At 40.3% G+C, this 23,677-nt stretch overlaps 1 protein-coding gene across 1 annotated transcript; it reads right to left on the bottom strand.

Annotated features, from left to right (window-relative positions):
• Nucleotides 1-2,367: 2,367 nt before the first annotated feature.
• LOC109551310 (zinc finger protein 248) lies at nt 2,368-18,542 on the bottom strand. Its single transcript, XM_019943733.3, has 5 exons — nt 18,530-18,542; nt 14,703-14,761; nt 8,027-8,153; nt 7,677-7,772; nt 2,368-5,049 (listed from the first exon to the last, which is right to left on the bottom strand). The coding sequence occupies exons 1-5, from the start codon at nt 18,540-18,542 to the stop codon at nt 3,275-3,277; spliced, it is 2,070 nt and encodes a 689-aa protein (XP_019799292.3). The 3' UTR covers nt 2,368-3,274.
• Between the last annotated feature and the right edge of the window lie 5,135 nt (nt 18,543-23,677).

The following is a 23,677-nucleotide window of genomic DNA, read 5'->3' on the forward strand; positions in this document are numbered from 1 at the left end:
GATTCCACAAGCTGTGAGGCCCAGCCAAAGAAACCCCAAACAACAACTACAAAAAACCCTTATTAAACTGTATACTTAATAGGTGTGTAATTTGTTGTATGTAAATTATACTTAAAAAAAAATAAAAGAAAAACAGATAATAAATGGCCATATTATCAAGCCAGAAAAACAAGAAAAAGGAAGAGAAATAACAAAGTAAATAAATAGTAAGCTCGAATTAAAATGGAAGGAATAAAATAAAATATATCCATTTTTACAGTAATCTCAAAGGGACTGAATTGTCCTATTAAAACGCAAGGTGTGCTAAATAGGATTAGAGAACAAAACCCAGGCATATGCTACTGTTAGGAATCCTGTATCAGCCAGAAATGCGTGTAACAGAAACCTGAATCACAGTGGTTTAAACATATGAGAAATTTGTTTTTCCTTGTGTAACAAGAGGTAGGTGCAGAGCTAGGGCAGCTGCTCAGAAAAGCTCTAATCTCTACTGTCAATTCTAGATTCCCCTCACCCTTGGCACCTCTGCTGGATATGGTGGCTTACCTGGTGGTGTGACCTTCAACCCTCATTCCTAAGGGATCTGAGCCCTTCCTGGTAACTATGCTGTTCTCAGTTTGAGGCCATGATGGATGGATATGTCCATCTACCATCAAAATTGGGCACCTCCTCCATATCCCAAGCTCAGGCTTCTTCCTCCTCTGTCAACTGGTCATAAGGAACCCACTTCCCACTGCATACAGCCATAGGTTTTTTTTCTTTTGGCAGTGCCAAGTGGCTTGTGGGACCTTAGTTCCCTCACCAGGGATTGAACCCGGGCCCCCAGCACTGGAAGCTTGGAGTCCTAGCCACTGGACAGCCAGGGAATTCCCTCAGCCATAGGTTTAAGGCAAGGAGCAGGCAACAGGTGGATGAAATGGGGGTCAGGGTTGCTTACTCACTCAGCTTGCTTGTGCCATCTGGCCCTCCTCTGCTCAATCTTGGCAACTCCGGTGGGAGGGTGAGGGCATGCGGCATCTCTGAAGAAGTCCTCCCAGGAGAGACTCCTTTTGAATCACTGAAAGTGGTGTCTCTCAGAGGAGTCAGAAAGGGGCAGAGGGACATTCTGAACAATGACAAGACCTCCAGTTAGGAATTGTTGAGGTTGGACACTGCCATGGCCGTCCCCAAATTATAGGAGAAAGAATTATGCTACGTGTCCCTAACTTCAGGTGTGGTACAACGATGGCATCTTCTCTTCATTCATCTCCCCTTATTCCAGTGTTTCCCAACCTTTATTTTTTTAAGTTATAGCTCCTCCAAGGGGACTTTTTAGATATTATTTTTCCTAATTGTCCTCCCCATAAAAATTTAATACCACAGATATACTGCGTATCTATTTATGTAATATGGTCCTTTGAGGGCCACAAACCATTGTAATAACTAAGAATTTTTTCAGGCTTCAAGAACAAACTTTCACCCCCTTGGGGGCAATATTGCCCCTGTTGAGAATGCATGTCTATTCCGTTAAGAAAAAACTAAAGCAGGAAGGAAAAAGGCAGTATTATAATTTAAATTATCTGATATGTTTTTTTGACAGAAACGCAGTGACACACGTAACTGTGAAAAATGTCTCCCCAGCACTGTGCATTAATGTGGGTTAATGAAAATGGGTGGCTGAAATGAGGAGAGTGGGGATTGGAAGGCAGACCGCTTTCAGCCGGAGCAGAGACGTGGTGGAGTCTTTCATGTGCGACTAGAGCCCTCTGCTGGCCATTTTGGGAACATACCCTAGTAAATTTAATGTAGCCCATTCATTTACCTTCTATTTCCCCAGCATCCCTAACGTGTCATTGATGAGCTCTAGGCTTGGGTTTGAGGCTCAGCAAGGTTTAATAACCTTATGAGAAAAGGTTATTAAAGCCAGAACCACACAGTGGTAAGTGGTAAAGCTGGCATTCAAAGTCAGGTTTGTCTGAATCCAAAGCCCATACTTTCCTCCTCAGGAGGTTGAGTTTCATTTATTTATTCACCTATAGCTGTCCAACTGCTCCAGCACCATTTGTTGAAGCCTATTCTCCTCCACTGAATTCCTTCTGCACCTTTGTAAAAAACCAGTTGGGCATATTTGTATGGGTCTATTTCCCATATAAAGCTTCCTCCCTAATTGTAAGCCCCTCCTTCCTCCATAGATGTAACTGCTATCCTAGATTTTCTGTTAACCATCCACTGGCTTTCCTTTGTAGTTTTACTGCTTATATATGTATCCCTCAACAGTGTACTGTTGAATTCTTTGTTTTTGAACTTTATATAAATGCAATAATATGGTATTTATATTTTCCTTTTTTATTAAACATTATTGTTTTAAGATAACAATCATGATGTGTATAACTGAGCTTCATTTTCATTGGTGTATGTTATTCCCATTGTATAAACATACCAATATTCATCTAGTCTATTGTTAATGGACATTTGCTACTTTCTCTTTTTTTCAATTGTCATTACAAAACCCTGAAAGGTTGCAATGAACCTTCTTGTACATGTTTGTTGGTGCAGATGTGCAAGAGTTTCTTTAGGGCAAGGTTTTCCTGTGATGGAGTTGCTGGCATCCAATGCAGGGTATTGCGTATCTTTGGTCCTCCCACACACTAAATGCCTGAAGCACCCTCAGTCATAGTGACAACGAATCACCCCAGTATTTCCAAACACCCTTTAGAATGCCCAGTTGTTTTAGGGTATGTATCTAGAAGTACAATTGTTGAGGCACACATTATGTCATTGTTCAATTTTCACTTACATACTGTATTGTTGAGATTCAGAGAGAGGTGGGTTCCCTATGTAAATCCAACATACACGTAATTCATGTTATATAACACACTCATGCACTATATACCTATCCATATACTTCAGAAGGTCTTCACATATATATTTAACACTGCTGTGCCAATGACCTTAACTTATTCCCGACAAAAGCTCCACTTTCACATTCTATTAAGAACTGAATATTTTATTATCTTTTTTTGTAACAAGTTTGGTATCACATCTGAAATACGACTTCTATTTCCACAAGAACATTTTCCCACAAGAACATTTTTATCCATATCCCTTAAAATAATACATTTGCCCTCCATATTTTTGAATACTTCTTGAGAGCTTTCACACAATCAAAGCATACATAGAGAGCTCCTATTTCGCTCCTATGTTACTTCTGTAATTCCAATTAGCTCTAACCTGTTGATAAAGACTTTCCTACATGTGTTGACATCTAAGCGGTTCTGTCCTATGATTTTGCTGATGTTCAATGGCTATGAACTGCAGAGGATGACTTCTGCACGTGGAGAGTGTTGGTGGGAGTTTTCTTCTTATGTTTTTTTCTTTGATGTTTGGTGAGGGCTGACCTCTGGCTGAAGGTTTTTCTACATTCATTACATTCATAGGGTTTTTCCCCTGTGTGAATTCTCTGATGTTTTGTGAGGGCTGACTTTTCATAGAAGGTTTTCCCACATTCGGGACATCTGTAGGGTTTCTCTCCTGTATGAGTTCTCTGATGTACAATGAGGTTGGATTTCACGCAGAAAGATTTCCAGCATTCATTACATTTATAGGGTTTCTCTCCTGTGTGGGTCCTTTGATGTTGAGTAAGGTTTGACTTAACACAGAAGGTTTTCCCACATTCATTACATTTATAGGGTTTCTCTCCCGTGTGAGTTCTCTGATGTACGGTGAGGGCTGACTTCTGACAGAAGGATTTTCCACATTCACGACATTTGTAGGGTTTTTCTCCTGTGTGAGTTCTCTGATGCTCAGTGAGGTTGGACTTTACAAAAAAGGACTTCCCACATTCACTACATTCATAGGGCTTTTTTCCTGTGTGCACACTCTGATGTTGAGAAAGGTCTGTTTTCTTAGGGAAGCTGTCCCCACATTTATTACAGTCATAGGTTTTCTTCCCTTTGTGAGCCCTCTGATTTTGAGTGAGGTGTGATTTCTTATTTAAGACCCTCCCACTTTCACTACACTCATTATTTGGTTCCCCCAAGCACATTCTCTGATGTTGACTGAGTTTCAACGTCTTGTGGGAGGATTTCTCACACTTACTACCTTTAAAGCTTTTCTTGCTCGTGTTAATTCTCTGCTTTAGAGCGAGGCAGGACTCCTTTTTCACAGCTTTCTCACTATCATTACACTTACTGGGTTTTTCCATTGTGTGAGTTCTCAGATGTTGAGTCAGGTGTGGCTTTTTGTGGAAGGATTTCCCACACTGGTTACAGTCATAGATTTTCTCTTCTGTATCAGTTCGTTCATTTTGAGTGTGGGATGACTTCTGCAAGGCTTCCTCACTTCTGTTATACTCATCAGGTTTTCCTCCTGTGTGCATTCTCTGATGTTGAGTAAGGTTCGACTTCTCGCTAAAAGATTTCCCCAATTTGTTACATTCACAGTGAGCTCTCTGATGTGCATGTTTTGACTTCAAGCATGAGGATTTCCTATTTTTACTGGATTCGTGTGGTTTCCTTTCCTTAAGAGTTCTTGGACAAGCACCAAGCTTTAACTTTTGGAGAAAGGCTTGTCCATATTTGTTACCTTCAGAGGGTTTCTCTCTTGTATGAGCTCTCTTACATGCAACAAAGGCTGTTTTTCTGTGAAAAGCTTTCTCACAATGATTATATTCAAGACATTGCTCCAAAGCTGAATTCTTCTGACACTGAATAAAGTCCTCAGTTTGTCTGTGGGATTTCCTCTTTTGATCATTTTCACTGGGCTTGTTCCCTGTATGGGTTTTCTCATTCACAGTAGTAAGGAATCCACATCCATTGAAATCATTAGATATTTTTCTCACACTGTTTCTATTACTAATAACTAATTCAAAAACACTTTTCAAGTTTGTTACAAATGGGTCACATTGATGGGATATTTTTTTTGAGGGCACTGGATTTGTGGTCATATTAAGTGTTTCTCTGAAGGTCTTATTTCTATCCTCAGTCAATGTTTTGTTGTTGATGAATAAACCTTGCCTCAAATACTTGTCTTCATTTTCTTGGCTTATCTCTTCCATGTTATTGGTTCTTTGGACTTATAGAAATATAAAAAATTAACATACATTATAAATCTTAACACATTTCTTAAGGAATAGGCTTGTATACAAATGCCCTAAGTTAAGTTAATTCTTAGGTTTCAGACACAGTCTCCTGGGATGAAAGAACTTCTAAGCACATATTTATCCTACTCTTTTAGTTGGTACATGAAAACAAAAACAAAAATACATATTGCAGTAGAAAAAGGGAGAGAAAGCTGAAAATTAATACTAGAAGCTTTGGCTTGTTACAAAAATTACCTCAAAATGGATGGAGAGTTTGAAATAAAACACAAGGAGTGGTGAAGTGAGTCCAAAGGATGTCAGGAAAACAAGTGATCCAAGGATGGAGGGTATTAAAAGAATGGGGCAAAGATAAGGGACACTGAATAGGGAGACAAGGAAGACTAAAGGGTGATCAAGGGAAGGGTCAGGGCAAAGATAGAGGATAAGCCATGTTTGCATATCATTTGATTCTATCAGAGCTAATCAATAGTTATTTGTCTTGACTGACAACTCTACTTTTCCCTCTTTCAATCTGCTGACGTACTGTACCAAATGACTGTGCCCTGTCACAATACTAATTTTTAATTTCACTTTTAAAATACTGAAGTATAATTGATTTACAATATTGTGTTAATTTTAGGTGTACAGCAAAGTGATTCGGTTATGCATGTACATATGTATATACCTATATTCTTTTTTCAATTCTTTTCCATTATAGTTTAATACAAGATATTGAATATAGTTCCCTGTGCGATACAGTAAAACCTTGTTGTTTAATTCTACTTTCACATCATTTTTTATTCCTCTCTGATTTCTCTTTTTTTGTGAGAACTCAAGCACCTGGCTATTCGACTTGGTCTTAGGACCTTTATTAATCTTTGTCTTAAAATTTTTTGGCTATGAGTGATTATTATTATCTTCTACTATTTTCATTTTATGCAATAACATTGGTTATATGCTTAAAAACTTAAGACTTCTCTGTAGCAGATAAAACAAATAGAGGCCGATATGCTAGCAAGAAAAATCTGATATTGGATTTTCATACTTAGACTTTATACTAGATTTTTATACCTAAATTCACAACACATGTTCAACTGATCATCCCACAAGCCTACAGTATTGTCAGCTCCTATCAGACCAGGGTATTTAATTCCATCAATTGTGTGTTTCCAACAACAAATACACTCCCATGGTCTTCACTTAGCACATATTATGTCCTTAGCTCTACTCAGAACCTAGATATCCTTCAGAGTAATGCTACTATTCCACTGTTAAAAAAAAATCTCAACACTTTAAGTTCCATTTGTGGTAAAATCGCCAAGTAAATACTGTCTGCATAATATGTTCTAACTCTATTTCCACAGCTACGTTACTTTCTCTCTATTTCTGTGAACAAGCCTGACTTTAATTGCTTTTGGCAGTTTTTCCACTTTTTTTTAAAGTTTGGGATTTCAGCTGCCTCGAACCTATAAGAAAAATGGAATTGACATTAAATTTTTTTTCCTTGTGGCCTTTGGATAATTTGCAGGGGGAAAAAAAGGGCGATGCTGACTACATTTGCATCTGCATATTGGGAATTCACTCTTTCCTTCTAAAAAACACTTTTTTTCACGTGGCTCCTGGGAAACCCCTGACTCCTGATTCTCCCTCTACCATAGTGGGTGCTCCTTCTTGGTCTCTTTTGCTAGAGCCCTATGTCTCCGTGACCTCCAAATGTAATGCTCAAGGGTGCAGTCCCTGACCTCTTCTCTTACCTACTATCTTACTCAGAGTAGAATTCAGTCTTACCAGGCCTATAAAGCTTTGCCTCTAGCTAACTCCCTGACATCATCTGCTGTTTTTCTCCTCACTGAACCCTCTCCGGTCCCACCAACTTCCCTGCTGTTCTCTGACTACACCAGCTCCTGTCTCACAGTCTTGGCATCTGCTGTTCCTTGATCTGGAATCTCTCAGATAACCCGTCGCTCACTCCATCCCTTCATTCAAGACTCCATTCTACTCTCCTGTTCAACTGTCCACCTCCTCAAAGGGGCCTTCCCTGACTTCCTTTTGAAAAAGGACTCCCTGTCGGTCTCCATCCCCTTCATCTGACTTTAATTTATCAGAGTACCAATTACTACCAGACATGTTACATATGGATCTGCTATTTGGATCTACTGACAGGAGCAGAGACTTTGCTTTGTATCTCCTGTGACTTAGAACATGACTGGTGCATAGCTGGTGCTTCGTAAATATTTATTGAATCAAATGATCCATCAACAAATGCATATTTACAGAACATTTGGCACAGGAGGGAACGTAAAGGATAGCCATTATTGCACAGAGAGAAAAACAGAGAAATAAAGGTCTAGGATGAGGAAGGCAGCAACTGGATTCTACAAAAACCAAGCGAATCTCTCTCTATAAAAGTCAAACAGAAAACAAAGAGCATTTATATATGAGAGTGATATATGGAGGCTTAATATCTAAGGTATGGTAGTCATCTGCCTTTAGTCACTCCTAAAAGTCTGGAGCCTCTAAAAGAGATTCCTAAAACCCATTTCAAAGATATTACCCCCTGAACTGGCCACTTTGGATCCAGTTTCCCCTGGCTGCCTTCCAGGTGACCGCATTAACTCACCTGGGTGGCTCTCACTTGGGAGTTGTCCCTTTAATATCCACGGTTCTTCTTCTTGTTCCAACTTGAGTATCAGCTCAGGTTTGGAAACACAGTGACCTGTTGTGGGAAACGTCATGGGACTTGGCAAAGTTGCTTAGGAGTCAATCCCTTTGAAGAATCAGAAGGGAGAAGCTTTAGGAGCTGTAGAATGATGGGGACCCTTTCACTAGGGAGGTGAGAATACAATATCCTTTCAAGTTCCCTAAAAGGTTTTTGAATCCAAAACCTCATGTGCATGATGCGCCACAGTGACTTGGTTCCTAAGACAGGAAATGCATGCTGTTGGGAGCTGCACGGGAAGCTGGGCTTACCCAGGGACACCAGGTGCCCGTAGTTCTCCAGCATCACATCCCTGTACAGGAGCCTCTGAGCACGGTCCAGCAACTGCCACTCCTTCTGGGTGAAGTCCAATGATACATCCTCGAACAACACCGATCCCTGTAATAGCCCAAGGCTGCTCAGTCTGCAGTGCTCAAGACCAGATGGCACGGGAAATATGTAGGGGGTACTGATCCTACCGTATTCACTGTAAAGAGTTGCCCAGAAAATGTTATAAAGGTCGTCTACCACATACCTTCCATCATGTTATACAGGCAGACCCCAGAGATATTGCAGGTTTGGTTCCAGACTACTGCAATTGAGTCACACGAATTTTGGGGGGGTTTCTCAGTGCATATAAACATTATATTTATGCTATTTACTAAGCGTGCAATAGCATTATATCTAAAAAAGCAATGTACATGCCTTAATTTAAAAACACTTTATTGTTTAAAAAATGCTAACAATCGAGCCTTCAGCAAGTTGTAATCTTTTTGCTGGTGGAGGGTCTAGCCGTGATGTTGGTGGCTGATCAGGGTGGTGGCTGCTGAGAGCTGAGGTGACCATGGCAATTTCTTAAAATAAGACAACAATGAATTTTGCCACATTGATTGATTCTTCCTTTCATGAACGATTTCTCTTTAGCATGCAATGTTGTTTGATAGCATTTTACCCACAGTAGGACTTGTTTCAAAATTGGAGTCAATCCTCTTAAACCCTGCCACTGCTTTATCAACTAAGTATGCGTAATATTCTAAATCCTTTGTTGTCATTTCAACAATCTTTGCAGCATCTTTCCCAGGAGTAGATTCCATCTCAAGGAACCACTTTCTTTGCTCATCCAAAAGATGCAACTCCTCATCTGCTAAAGTTTTATCATGAGATGGCAGCAATTCAATCACATCTTCAGGCACCACTTCTAATTTTAATCCTATTGCTATTTCCACCACCTCTGAAGTTACTTCCTCCACTGAAGTCTTGAACTCCTCAAAGTCATCCTTGGGGGTTAGAATCAACTTCTTCCAAACTCTTGTTAATGTTGATATGTTGACTTCTTCCCATGAATCACAAATGTTCTTCATGGCATCTAGAATGGTAAATGCTTTCCAAAACGTTTTCAATTTATTTTGCCCAGATCCATCAGAGGAATACCCATCTACAGCAGCTATCACCTTATTTTTTTAATTAATTAATTAATTTATTTTTGGCTGCTTTGGGTCTTTGTTGCTGTGCGTGGGCTTTCTCTGGTTGCAGCGAGCAGGGAGTACTCTTTCATTGTGGTGACAGACTTCTCATTGTGGTGGCTTCTCTTGTTGCAGAGCACAGGCTGTAGGCATGCAGGCTTCAGTAGTTGTGGCACATGGGCTCAGCAGTTGTGGCTCACGGGCTCTAGAGCGCAGGCTCAGTAGTTGTGGCACACGGGATTAGTTGCTCTGCGGCATGTGGGATCTTTCTGGACCAGGGCTTGAACCTGTGTCCCCTGCATTGGCAGGCGGATTCTTAACCACTGCACCACCAGGGAAGCCCAGTTATCACCTTATGAAGTGTACTTCTTAAAGAAATTACTCCTTGCTCCATGAGCTGCACAATGCATGTTGTGTTAGCAGGCATGAGAACCACATTAATGTCATCGTCCATCTCCATCATAGCTACTGAGTGACCAGGTGCATTGTCAATGAGCAGTAATATTTTGAAAGGAATCTTTTTTTGGGGGGGCAGTGGGTCTCAACAGTGGGATTAAAATATTCAGAAAACCATGTTATAAACAGATGTGCTGGCATCCAGGCTTTGTTGTTCCATTTATAGAGCCCAGGCAGAGTAGATTTAGCATAATTCTTAAGGGTCCTAGGATTTTCAGAATGGTAAATGAGCATTGGCTTCAACTTCAAGTCACCAGCTGCATTAGCCACTAACAAGAGAGTCAGCCTGTCCTTTGAAGCCAGGCATTGACTTCTCCTCTCTAGCTATGAAAGTCCTAGATAGCAGCTTCCTGACCTCTCTCAGCCTTCATAATACTGAAGAGAGTTACGGTCTTTCTCTAGATTAGTCTTTGGCTTAAGGAAATGTGGCTGCTTTGATCTTCTATCCAGACCACTAAAACTTTCTCCATATCAGCAATAAGGCTGTTTCGCTTTCTTATCATTTGCGTGTTCACTGAAGTAGCACTTTTAATTTCCTTCAGGAACTTTTCCTTTGCATTCACAACTTGGCTAACTGTTTCGCACAAAAGGCCTAGCTTTCAGCCTGTCTCAACTTTCAACATGCCTCCCTCGCTAAGCTTAATCATTTCTAGCTTTTGATATTTAATGAGAAACATTCAACTGTTCCTTTCACTTGAACACTTAGAAGCCATCATAGGGCTATTAAGTGGCCTAATTTCAATAGTGTTGTATCTCAGGGGATAGGGGGGTCTAAGGAGAGGGAGAGAGATGGGGGAAGAGCTGGTCAGTGAAGCAGTCAGAACACACAGAACATTTATAGATTAAGTTTACCGTCTTATATGGGCAAAGTTCGTGGTGCCCCAAAACAATTATAATAGTAACATCAAAGATCACTGATCACAGATCACCCTAACAAATACAATAATAATGAAAAAGTTTGAAATATTACAAGAATTGCCAAAATGTGACACAGAGACACGAAATGAGCAAATGCTGTTGTAAAAATGGCACCAATAGGCGCAGTGGTTGAGAGTCCGCCTGCCGATGCAGGGGACACGGGTTCGTGCCCTGGTCCAGGAAGATCCCACATGCCGCGGAGCGGCTAGGCCCGTGAGTCATGGCCGCTAAGCCTGAGCATCCGGAGCCTGTGCTCCGCAACGGGAGAGGCCACAACAGTGAGAGAACCGCGTACCGCAAAAAAAAAAAAAAAAAAAAAAAAAAAAAAAAAAATGGCACCAATAGACTTGCCTGATGCAGGGTTGCCACAAACCTTCAATTTGTAAAAAAAAATGCAGTATCTGCAAAACTCAATAAAGCAAAGTACAATAAAATGAAGTCTGCCTGTATTTTGTTGGAGAAAGAGAAATCATACCAGAAATACTCTGCCTCTATCTTTAGTTGGTGATTCATAAAACAATTTGAGTTCCTCTACAGGCCTACAATTGTCCTAGCCATAGAGGATGCTAAGGCAAGACACTTGTCCTGTTTTTTGTTTTTTTAATTTATTTTATTGAAGTATAGTTGATTTACAATGTTGTGCTAATTTCTACTGTACAGCACAGTGATTCAGTTATACATATATATACATACTTTTTCATTCTTTTCTATTATGGTTTATCACAGGATATTGAATATACTTCCCTGTTCTATACAGTAGGACCTTGTTGTTTATCCATCCTATATATTAATAGTTTGCATCTGCTAACCCTGAACTCCCAATCCGTCCCTCCCCCCTCCCCCTCCCCCTTGGCAACCACAAGTCTGTTCTCTATGTCTGTGGGTCTGTTTCTGTTTTGCAGATAAGTTCATTTGTGTCATATTTTAGATTCCACATATAAGTGATATCACATGGTATTTGTCTTTCTCTTTCTGACTTAGTTCATTTAGTATGATAATCTCTAGGTCCATCCATGTTGATGCAAATGGTATGATTTCATTCTTTTTTACGGCTGAGTAGGATTCCATTGTGTATGTGTGACACTGGTTCTGTCTTTAAGGAGTTTACAGAATGATGGGACTTTCTACATGAACATAGACATGCAGTAATAACTTACAGGAACCATGAAAAAATGTGTGTACGAGGTAGAGTGAGGTCACAAAGGGAGAGGGGGGTTAAATCTCAGTTTTTTCAGGGTATGCTTCACGGAGGAGAAAAAGATTTGATTGCACAACCTAACGTCCTCTGCCTCCAAAAGTAGAGCAGGGAGAGTCATAAAAACACCAATATACTTCTCAGAGCAGAGGAAGTTTCTGGAAGATATAGAGTAGGAGGCAGATACTGGAGGCATTGTGCTCGCCCCTTAATGCAAACATAGAACGTGCAAAAGTCTCAAGTTCTGTTCAGAGCCCGGAGAGACCTCCCAGCTCAGCAGCAGCTGCAGCTGGAAGCCGAGATGGGCTCTGGGCTGAAGAACAGTGAACGTGAGTCACGGAAGGGCTGCCGCACTCCTGACCCCCAGAAGGAGTGGGCTGAGGGTTAACACTCAGGAGAACGTTCCCTGTAAAAAGCAAGGAACTTCAACAAGGACTTGATGTATAGCACAGGGAACTCTACTCAACACTGTAATAACCTATATGGGACAAGAATCTGAAAAAGAATAGATGTATGTACATGTATAACTAAGTCACTTTGCTGTACACCTGAAACTAACACAACATTGTTAGTCAACTCTACTCCAGTATAAAGTAAAATTAAAAAAAAAAAAAAAAAAAAAGCAAGGAACTGCCTCTAGGTGTCTGCGTGAACTTTGCATCCAAAGAGAGGAGCAGGGTACTGTGCTTAGTCCCCTGATTCGGTCACAGCTTTTGTTTTAAGGCAACTCTGGGGAGACAGACTATCATGCTCTGCTATCAGGTAAGGCACTACCCCCTTTGGCGGGTGGAAGGGGGTCCCCTCAAGCTTTGTCCCTCTCTGGAGAGCCTAAGTGAAGCCTGTTCTGTACACAGAACCCAATAATCCGTATAAGAGGCCCCAAGTCAGTCCTTTCGTTCAGAGGAAAATCTTGCCAAGGAAACAGACTTGTCGCGCATCACACATCGGCTGCCCACATTGATCTAATGAGGTCTTTACCTTTCTCTTCATACAGAAAACAGCAAAGGGTCCAGATGCTGGAGGGAAAACAACGATCTGAGAAAGCAGCAGCAGGAATAACAGATTTGAAGGCTGCTAAACAAATTTAATGCCAGTAAAAAGCAACAGCCTGAAAGATAAGTACCAAGACCAAAAGACTGAAGACTATGAAAACAAATGTAAGTAAAGATACTGAAGAGAATAATTTTTAAGTATTCCCATTGGTGTCTGCAAATCATATACGAGAGTCTTATTTCCCTAAAAGGAGAAAAGTTGGCTATGAACACAGAAAAAGGATACAGATATTAAATATTCTTTTGCTGACTTAGGACAACAACAAAAACCCCAAAAACTCTTAAGACTTGAAAACAAAATGACCCAAATGACAAAAATGAGCAAATCTCTCAACGCACAGAATAAAAACACGGAAAAATGGAAATGATGAAAGTAAAGGAGCACAGAGGGCCGACCGGGGAGAGGCACTGACCGTCTCATGGGATTTCTGGGTGGCAGGAACAAAGAGAGTGGAGGGAAGGAAATAATCACAGAAAGAACCGAAAATGTCCCAGAGCAAGTCAGTCTTCATCTCCATAGGATCCATCCAATTACCAAGCAGGCACTCTGAAAAAAGACAGGCAGCCAGACACACTGCCTGCGGAAATACCTGAAGCCCAAGGATAATGAAAAACTCGCAAGAAGAAAAAATAAAACCGGTTACTACAAAGGAATGAGAATCGAGCTGCCACACGACTTCTCAGTCTCCCCAAATACTAGGAGCTAACGCAGATCATCCATAATCTTCTGAAGGAAAGGGATTTCACCCCCAAATTCTATAACCAGTCGATCATTCATGGAGTGGGGCAGAATAAAGGCTCTTTCGGATACCCAGACTCAGAAGGCGTATAACCACATAGTGATTCTGTAGACTGCTCCAGAGGCCTCTATCAAAACTCAGCAGAATCTGGGAAAGAATGCATGCCATACGGAACTCGTGGTGGACAGACAGAGCTACAGGAACTGGTTCTTGGTACAGCCAGAGAGGGTAGGTGGCTTATAGACTATGAAAGGGAAGCGTGCGTGGAGCTAAGATTTACTTTATTTTATATGTCCTATGTCTTATTTGGCAACCCTAGGCCTAAGAGATCTCCCATTCCGAGATCTTGGGCTGGTTGGAACACAAGCAGATGATGACTTACTCCCAACAAAGGGTGGAAAGTTTGCAGTAGACTTGGACTCCAGGTCTCCATCTGGCCAAATTTCTAATGATGTATCCTTAGAATGACTGCAGTTACAAGCTCTTGAGAAGTTATTTACTTTTACATCAGTGAAAAGGGGATAATAAAAGTGCCTACCTCCTAATGCTGTTGTCAGAATTACATGAGCTAATCCAGGTAAGGAATTTAAGAGTGACTGGAGCATGATAAGCAGCCCTAAATTGTAGGTAATATTATAACTGACTATTATAATTCTGTCACTTTATCTTCAAACTTGGGACGGCAAAAATAAGTGGGAAATGTATATTAGAATTGAAATAATTATTGTTTAAGTAGCTAGAAGATGTGATACGATTGTTAACTAAGAATACATAATTATTATGTAAAGAGAAAATGAAATAAAGAATATTTAGTGCATTTCCACAAAGCCCGACGTAAGGGAGGAGTGTATCTTATTTGGATGAAACTACAGATGAAAATGTTCCTGCTGTTGGTAGAAAAATGTGTTCACATATGCGTTAAACACATCAAAGGTAATAATGGAATAAAAATAAAATGTAGACCTTCAAAACCAGTAGAAGAAGAAAGAAGGAAAGTAAAATAAAACAGGAAAACGTTGGGAAATGAAAAGATGAGGAAGGACAATTGACAAGAAAGTTATTAAAAACGCAAAGCACCTCTTAGATGTCACTGAAAAATACTGAGTAATAAGTAATCAACTCACCTGGGCTGTGTTCATTTTCTCCTGCTCCTGGAAAAGTTCAGAGAACTGTGAAGGCAGAGCTGAAGGAAAGGGAGAGAGCAAAGAAATTGTGAGAAATATGATCAACCTTGAAGGTCCTTAGAGCAACTTGCCTAGAAATCCCCACGTATTAGCTGACAGTCACATGGTGGGAGATTGTCTCTGACCCTTCAGAAGGGGCAGGCATGCTGAGGGGACTCTTGCAACCCTGGTATAACCAGGCGGAGCCAAAAGAAGCAGGCTTTTCATGGTGGAGAGTAAATATTTTTTCCTTATTGGTTTCTTACAATTTATAGCCTTCTTTGATTTAATAGCAGACAAATATAAAATAAGGTAAAATCCAACTAAGAAAGACCTGGTTAAACCCAGATAGCATAGCAAGGATGCCATGCTGTGCTTTTGGTTATTATTAAACCTGTTACATTTCTGAAGTTTTTGATGTCTGGGATTTACATTAAAATAATCCAGTAGAGGGCTTCCCTGGTGGCATACTGGTTAAGAATCCACCTGCCAAGACAGGGGACATGGGTTCGCACCCTGGTCCGGGAAGATCCCACCCGCCGTGGAGCAGCTAAGCCTGTGCACCACAACTACTGAGCCTGCACTCTAGAGCCTGCGTGCCACAACTACTGAGCCCGCGTGCCTAGAGCCTGTGCTCCGCAACGAGAGAAGCCACCGCAATGAGAAGCCCACGCACTGCAACAAAGAGTAGCCTCCGCTCACTGCAACTAGAAAAAGCCAGTGCGCAGGGATGAAGACCCAACGCAGCTAAAAAAATTAAATTAATTAATTAATTAAAAAATAATAATAATCCAGTAGAAGAAGGTGGAGGGGGAAAGTGTATGCACGTGTGCATACGTGCGTGCATGTTAGTGGCAGGGAGGATATATATGTTGATAATTGCTGAAGCTGTGACAAGTATATACGGTCATATTATTTTCTTTACTGTCGTATGTTTTGAATATTTCCATTTGAAAAAGTGTATAAAATGATGCAACAACCAAAACCTGATAGAAATTCTACTGATATTTTTAACTCCGTGAAGTTAAAGAATTAATAGGAACTTCTGACAACAGGGATAGGGGTGCTTTAACAAGTCTATTTTTTTAAAAAGGGATTTATTCTCCTTTGGTTCCAGTGTCTTCTAAGGATGTTTTATAAAGACACTTGTTTTGACTTAACTGAGATGCAGTGGGCAGAACAGGGGCTGGGGAGGCAGGGGCCCTGGATGTGCCTTTTGGTTCCACCACTTAGGAATAATACAAAGCTAGATCATAAGAATGTGGGTATAATAATATTAGTGATACCAACAATACTTGCATAGTGCTTACTATGTAACAGACATTGTTCTAAGTCCTTTACATATATTAACCTCATTTATTCCTTAAATGGAGCAAGATGAGGAATCTGGGAATAACATCTGCACACCAGTGTATATAAAACAGATAAACAACAAGGACTTACTGTATAGCACAGGGAACTATACTCAATATTTTATAATAACCTATATGGGAAAAGAATTTGAAAAAGAATATACATATGTATAACTGAATCACTCTGTTGTACACCTGAAACTAACACAACACTGTAAATCAACTATACTTCAATAAAAAATATATATATAATAGAAAAAAACAAAGCAGAAATTAAAAATTTAACACACACCTACAAAATTCCAAGTCCATTTGTGTAAGCAATTTCCCCCAAACCTTCAAGAAAAACAATAATCTACAGAATACATGCCAGAAACAGAAAAATAAACTTCCCCAATTCAATCTGTATGGCTCCTGTACTCTTGAGGCCAATGTCAGTTTAGGATAAGTGGAGAAAAAATTAGCCACTTGTTTCCCCGTATAAACTTAGATACAAAAATCCTAACAAGGATTAACAAACTAAATAAAGCAATTCAATTAAAAAAGTTTTTTAAAGAGCAAGCTGTAGGTACTATTATTATCCCATTTTATAGATGAGGAAATTGAGAAGTTAAAGTAATGCTGTAGAGCTGGGCTTTGAACCCTGGCGGTGTGGATCCAGAAACCCTGTATTTAACCCCACGCTAATTACTTCCTCAGGCCCCCAATTGAACTCCTGAAAACTCTTCCTGTACCTGGATAAAGTCAGGGATGGAGGGCGGGGCATATCTCTAAATTCATGTGATGGTGGGCATGGCTTGAGGGCTGTGCAAAATCCCGGAAGAGGGGCTGGAGAATTAAGGGCATCTGGGAGGAGTGGAGAGAGTGCCTCTCTAGCCCTCCTCCCAGACATGTCCTCATCAACCGTCCTCAGAATTTCCTCTTCCTGAGAAGCCTGCCTCCTGCCCATCACCCTCAGCCCAATTCCCCCTCCCTTTGAAAAGTTGGCCCACACCTCACGGACCAATGGTTCTCCACAACCTCTGGTGTGGTAGTGTTACTCAGGGCAGAAGGATCAGGAATTGCTTCCAAGCAAGCAAATAGAGAACCTGCTTGTTTCTGGGATCTCTGCCCTGCAGCTGTGGTGAGCGTGTCCGGGTAGCATGAGGATCTCCCAGGTAAGAGTCCTACTCCTGGTACCCCCTCCTTCTTTCCTCACAAGAGCTGTGTGATCCAGGGAAAACTTGTACCTGGCTGGGGCGGGGGGAGGGTAAATTCAAACAACTGGAATCTTCAGCCCCAGTCCCAACTCTCTCTTGCAATGAATTCACCATCCTCTACAACAGAAGTTCTCACAGAGTGGTCCCCAACCAGCTGCATCAGTGTCACCTGGGAACTTGATAGAAATGCAAATTCTTGGGCCCCTCCCCAAACCTCCTGAACCAGAAACTCTGGGGGTGAGGCCCAACAGAGCTATTGGGTTTTAACAAGCCCTTCAGCTGTTTCTGATACATACTTTTTTGAGAACCACTCCCAGAAAATCTCCAGAGCTTCCGGAAAAGACTCAGTCCCTGTACGCTCCAGGTCCTTCCCTGTGGCTCTTAGGGACGGGCCACTCTGCTTAGTCCTGTGAAGGATGTGCTGCTAGACAAAACCCAGCATGGGATTTGGAAATAAAACTGTTTGAGGTTTGTAATCCCAGCTCCTTCAATTACTGGCCTGGAGACTTCCCCACCAGAGTCTTGGTTTTCTTGTCAGTTAAAATGGGATGGGTAATACTGACTTTCCAGGGGGTCTTTGAGAACCAATAACGATCTTAATGAAAACAACAGTGATAAAGGCAATTAACATTTCCCGGGTGCTTAGTGAATGCCAGGACCGCTGCTGAGTGTTTACAGGTTATCTTAATTCAATCCTCAAAACGACTTTGAGACAGGTTTTTGGAATAACTTCCTTTGGCAGATGGGGAAACTGAGACTTAGAGGCTCATCATTTTGTCCATGGAGACTCAGTGGCCAGGCTAGAATTTGAACTTGTCTTAGTTCAAATTCAGGCTCTTAAATCAGCCTGCACATAATAAATGTTATCAGAATTTATTCTCACCCCCGCCGGTGTCCTGGATTTGACTCGATAATGAATGGTTGGCCAGGGCACATGCAAATTCGAGGAGCTTCTGGAAACAGCTCGTTACCATTAGGATGCTTTTTCTCAGCGCACTTCGTTCTGACCTAGTAACCCGCGCTTCTCCCTTAGCCTCTTCGTGGAACCTGTAGGTCCGTAGCCAAGCTGCTCTGTCACTTCGCTTTCTTTAGCGGCAAATGCAGACCAGACTCAGGAACAAGTGCTATATAGGGTCTCAGCCTGCGTGGGATTCGCGCAAGTTTTTGCTTCCACCAGGTGTGGGCACAAAACCTACCCCAAGCTCAGCAAAAAAACCCCTCCAAACTAGGTTCTCACCTGTAGCGCACATCCTTCGTGCAGGACCCCTCACTGAGCAACGTGTAGACCCGAAGGCTCCGGAATTATCTGCCGCGCGAAGCTGGAGACCAGGGAGCGGGCGAACAATGAGGAGAAATGCACATGCGCAGAAGGAGCCGTGAGGGGCCAGTTCCCTGCGCTCTCCTCCCGGTAATCCAACAAATTCGGGACTCCGTTTCCCATAAGTCTCAGCGTCCCCTTCCTTAGAGAATGTCAGAAGAGTTCCTGCTTTACTTGGTGAGTTGGATAATTTGTCCACCTCCACTCAAAACTGGATTTCAAAAGTAATACACCGAAACTGTGGCTAAAACGGCAGATACACATAAATCTAACGAAGATTTGATCAAAGGAGAGTACTCATAATCTCCTCTCCCAGAAATGACCATGTTAGGTGATACCTTTATTAAAATAGGACCCTAAAAGTGGTGTGTTATTTTGACCTTGTCATTAAACAAGTGGTTAATAATTTTCTTATTCTTTTTGCATTTTTATTTTGAAAATTTTCAAACTTAACAGAAAAGTTGCAGGAATGATTCATTACGAATGAACACCTGTAAAATGTTTACTTAGCATCAATTGTTATTATTTTGCCACATTTGCATTCTCTCAATTCCTCTCTCTCATCTTCCTCAGCATTTGAGAGTAAGTTCAAACACGAACTGTCACCCCTAAAATTAGCATATATTTTCTAAGAGTAGAACATCCTTTTACATAACCACCACAAATCAAATTCAAGAAAGTGAACACTGATATACTATTATTATCAAATATGTAGACCATATTCAAATTTCACCCGTTGTACCAATAATGTCCTTTATAACTATTTTGTTTTCTGATCTAGCAACTGATTCAGAGTCCTTACATCCAGTTGTCATGTCATTTAGACCTCTTTCATCTAGTTCCTCAGCCTTTTTTGTCTTTTATGACATTGGTAACTTTGAAGAGGACAGACTTGTTTTGAAGTGTTCCTTCATTTGGATTTGTCTGACTGTTTCCCCACAATTAAATTCAGGTTATACATTTCTTGGCATAACATAATGGATGTTATGTTCTTCTCAGTAAATTACACCAGATGAGTTTCACACACATGATGTCAGTTTGTCCCACTTTTGGTAATATTAACTTTGATTCCGTGATTAAGATGATGTGCAGGTCAATGTACTTTTATATCAATTGTTTCTCTTATGCCAATAGTAGTAATAGGAAATAAGTTCCAGTCACAGTAGCAGTCAGTATCTAGGACTAGGTTAACAAGAATTGGGCAGAACTTACACAAAAGAAACTATTACACTCTAACTGTGTGACATTAAAATGTGAACGGAGATATGTACTGTCTTCCTAGATAGGGAGACAACATTCTTTAACAAAATTCCAATCAAAATCTCAATAAGTTGAGTGATGTGGTTTCTTCCTTTAATTTTAATTTTATTTTACTTTACAGAACACATCTAAATTTCATCTGGAAGAACAGAAAAAAAAAAAAACCCTAGGAAAAAAGCCAGGACTTTAAAAAAAATCAGAATACCTGTATTTCCTATTAGATATGAATATGAATAATATTAACATAATACTCAAAAAGCTGCCTCTGGGCTTCCCTGGTGGCGGGTTTGTGCCCCGGTCCAGGAAGATCCCACATGCCGCGGAGCGGCTGGGCCCGTGAGCCATGGCCGCTGAGCCTGCGCATCCGGAGCCTGTGCTCCGCAACAGGAGAGGCCACAGCAGTGAGAGGCCCGCGTACCGCCAAAAAAAAAAAAAAAAAAAAAAAAAAGATTTTAAGGTGGAAGCTGATTGATAGTTGTGTTCAACTATATTTGATATTGTGCTTACCTCTTGAATCAATTATTGAGAGTGGGGTATTGAAATTTCCAACTATAATTGTGAATTTATTTCTCTTTGACGTTCTTTTTGCATCATGTATTTTGAAGCTCTGTAGGTGCATAAACAATGCTCCTGATTAATTGACCTCTTTATCATTATTAAACAAACTTACATATTTAGCATGTAGTTATGATTGTGTTTTTTATTCCTTTGGTTAAATCCAAATTTTGTATGTCTGATTTTTTTCGCTTTCATTTAAAAAAATTATTTCTTTAAATTTATTTTTATTATTAATTAATTAATTTATTTATTTTTGGCTGCATTGGGTCTTCGTTGCTGTGCACGGGCTTCTCATGGTGGTGGCTTCTCTTGTTGTGGAACACGGGCTCTAGGCTCACGGGTTTCAGTAGCTGTGGCACATGGGCTCAGTAGTTGTGGCTTGTGGACTCTATAGCACAGGCTCAGTAGTTGTGGCACATGGGCTTAGTTGCTCCGTGGCATGTGGGCTCTTCCTGGACCAGGGATCAAACCCATGTCCCCTGCATTGGCAGGCAGATTCTTTTTTTTTTTTTTTTTTTTTTTTTGCGGTACGCGGGCCTCTCACTGTTCTGGCCTCTCCCGTTGCGGAGTACAGGCTCTGGATGCGCAGGCTCAGCGGCCATGGCTCACGGGCCCAGCCGCTCTGCGGCATGTGGGATCTTCCCGGACCGGGGCAAGAATCCATGTCCCCTGCATCGGCAGGCGGACTCTCAACCACTGCGCCACCAGGGAAGCCCGGCAGGCAGATTCTTAACCACTGTGCCACCAGGGAAGCTCCTTTGCTTTCATTTTTGAAAGGGTTTAGCTGGGCATAGAATTCTGGTTGATAGGTTTTTGTTTTCTTTTTCTTTTAAACATTAAAGATCTTTTTTTTTTTTTTTTTTTTTTTTTGCTTGCAGTATTCCAGTGAGAAATCTAATGTCATCCTTATCTTCATGCACAGCATTTTTTCCCCCTCTGGTTGATTTTACAGTTTTCTCTTTATTACTGACTTTGAGCAATTTGATTATGATATGCCTTGCTGTGATTCTCTTCAAGTTTCCTAGGCTTGACTTTGCTGGGCCTCTTAGATCTGTGAGTTTATAGTGTTCATTGTGTTTGGAAATTTTGGGGCCATTATTTCTTTAAATAGTTTTCTTTCTGGTCCTTCCATCTCCCTTTCTCATCTCTTTCAGAGATTCCAGTTGCCCATATATTAAGCCATTTGAAGTTGGCAAATCTTCTCACATTTTTTTCCCTTATGGGACTTATATTAATGGATGGTGATACTTCTCTTTTAATCTTGACTGTTCTTACTTTTGAGTTACATATTCCATTTCTTCAGTCCTTTTTCCTCTGGGTTCTCCAACCAGGTTTCCCAGGTTACTGTGTTGTCTCTGTATAACTTGCTCTTTGGCCATACGATTTTTCTATACATGTGAACTATTAGGTTTATCTAAATATTATATCTTCAAATCAATTTTCACTTTGTTCTTTTTTATTACCACCTGATTTCATCTTATGTTGCAATGTCTTTTAGACAGTATTAGTCATGTATATCTTTTTTTTTTTTAGTCATGTATATCTTTAAACTATTCCTCTGTAGCCATACATTTTCTAATTACTTCCGTAGCATTTTAAGATCTAGAATGATGAGGGTAAAAGAAACACATGCTAGTTTTCCATTGTTAATTAACCTTTTTAATTAGAAAATTTTCCTAGCAATTAACCCATTTTCATTTAGATTTCTTTATTACGCAAAAAAATAAATGCTAGAAATTATCTTTTTGTCAAACTGTGGGGTCATAAGTTTGATAGAGTCTAGGGTTATCAAGATACTAGAAAGTAAAGATGTGCTCATGCAATATAAGAATTTACTTGAGTGTGGTGTGTGTATACACAAAAAAATAGGACTCCTTTTCATTTCTAAGAATCTATGCCTAGAATACATTTCAACAAATTAAAAAAGATGTGTATATATGATTGTTCTTAGTGTTCTCGGCAACAACAAAAATAAACAGAACTCAAATGTCCAAGTAGAGCACTGGCCCAATCAATAATAACCCTGTCATAAAGTAAAATATTAAATATTAGTAAAACTGATAAACCAGGTTAATATTTACTCATAGAGAAATCCCCACTTTTGTTCAAAGTATTTAAAGTATAATCACTTTCACAAATTGCTGTATCTATAGAGAGAGATTTTAAAGGACCTTAGTGAAAATAAAACTTTAATCCTTGCTTAGAATTTCATGTGGCTCTTTTTAGAGTCTTTAAATTGTTCTGTTTTGGTGATTACAATTTCAACGAGTCATTTTTCAGTTACAAATATTAAGTATTTCAAGTTGAAAGAAATTTTTCACTGGATACACGTTGCTCACTTAAATTATCCTTGTACTTGGAGAACACTCCTCTCTCATTCTTCCCCTGACAAACTCCAACTTCTCCTCCTACCCCTCCAAAGTCCTCAGTCACTGAACCCTTCTCTCCCTGCTACCCCACTAACTAGTGATCTCATTTGTTGTGATGCCTGGATTTAATTTTCTTTTTCTCATACTGTCTTCCCATTAGCATGTCAACCATCACTGGTGAATTATCATGCCCTTTATGAATCTATGAATACCTTCAGGCAAAGCTCTCACCATGCAAAGTATCAAAAACCTTCCACTTTTGTTCAGCGTTATGAATGTGGTGACTGCAGCATGGCTTTTAGCTATAGGTCACAACTTACTGAACACCAGCGAATTCACAAGGTAGAGAAAGCCCACAGATACGATGAAAATGCAAAGGACTTTAGGCATCCCGCATCATTTACAGTGGTCCAAAGAATTTACATTCTGGATAAACACCTTGAATGTAACCAATGTGGCAAAACCTTTAACAGGGCTTCAATGTTTATTCAACAACAGAGCACACACGGCGGACTGAAACCACACAAGTGTGATGTGTGTCCGAGGGCCTTCAGGTTTCTTTCATCCCTTATTACACATCAGAGATTTCATGCTGGCAAGAGATCACATCTGACTCAGCATCAAAGAATTCCTCCACAAAAGAAACTCTTTGTCCGTACATTTTGTGGAAGGACCTTTCACAGTTTCTCAGAAAAAATTCAACACCAAAAAACTCATACTAGAAAGAAATATCACACATGTAATCACTGCAGAAAGGACTTCAATCCATATTCAGTTTCTCTTACATCAAAGAGTTCATACTGGAGAGAGACCCTACAAATGTAATGATTGTGAAAAATCCTTTAAAAGCCAATCGAATCTTAACAAACATCAGAAAATT

The sequence above is a fragment of the Tursiops truncatus genome, chromosome 15 (genome assembly GCF_011762595.2).
Source record: "Tursiops truncatus isolate mTurTru1 chromosome 15, mTurTru1.mat.Y, whole genome shotgun sequence".
NCBI lineage: Eukaryota > Metazoa > Chordata > Mammalia > Artiodactyla > Delphinidae > Tursiops > Tursiops truncatus.

Bases quoted from the DNA above. Each gene is read 5' to 3' on its own strand.
- LOC109551310 (XM_019943733.3), bottom strand. The intron at 8,154-14,702 runs GTGAGTTGATTA...GGGCTATTACAG, and splicing joins AGAAAATGAACACAGCCCAG to GGATCGGTGTTGTTCGAGGA. The intron at 5,050-7,676 runs GTGAGTTAATGC...TATTTCTATAAG, and splicing joins CCCAAGTGAGAGCCACCCAG to TCCAAAGAACCAATAACATG.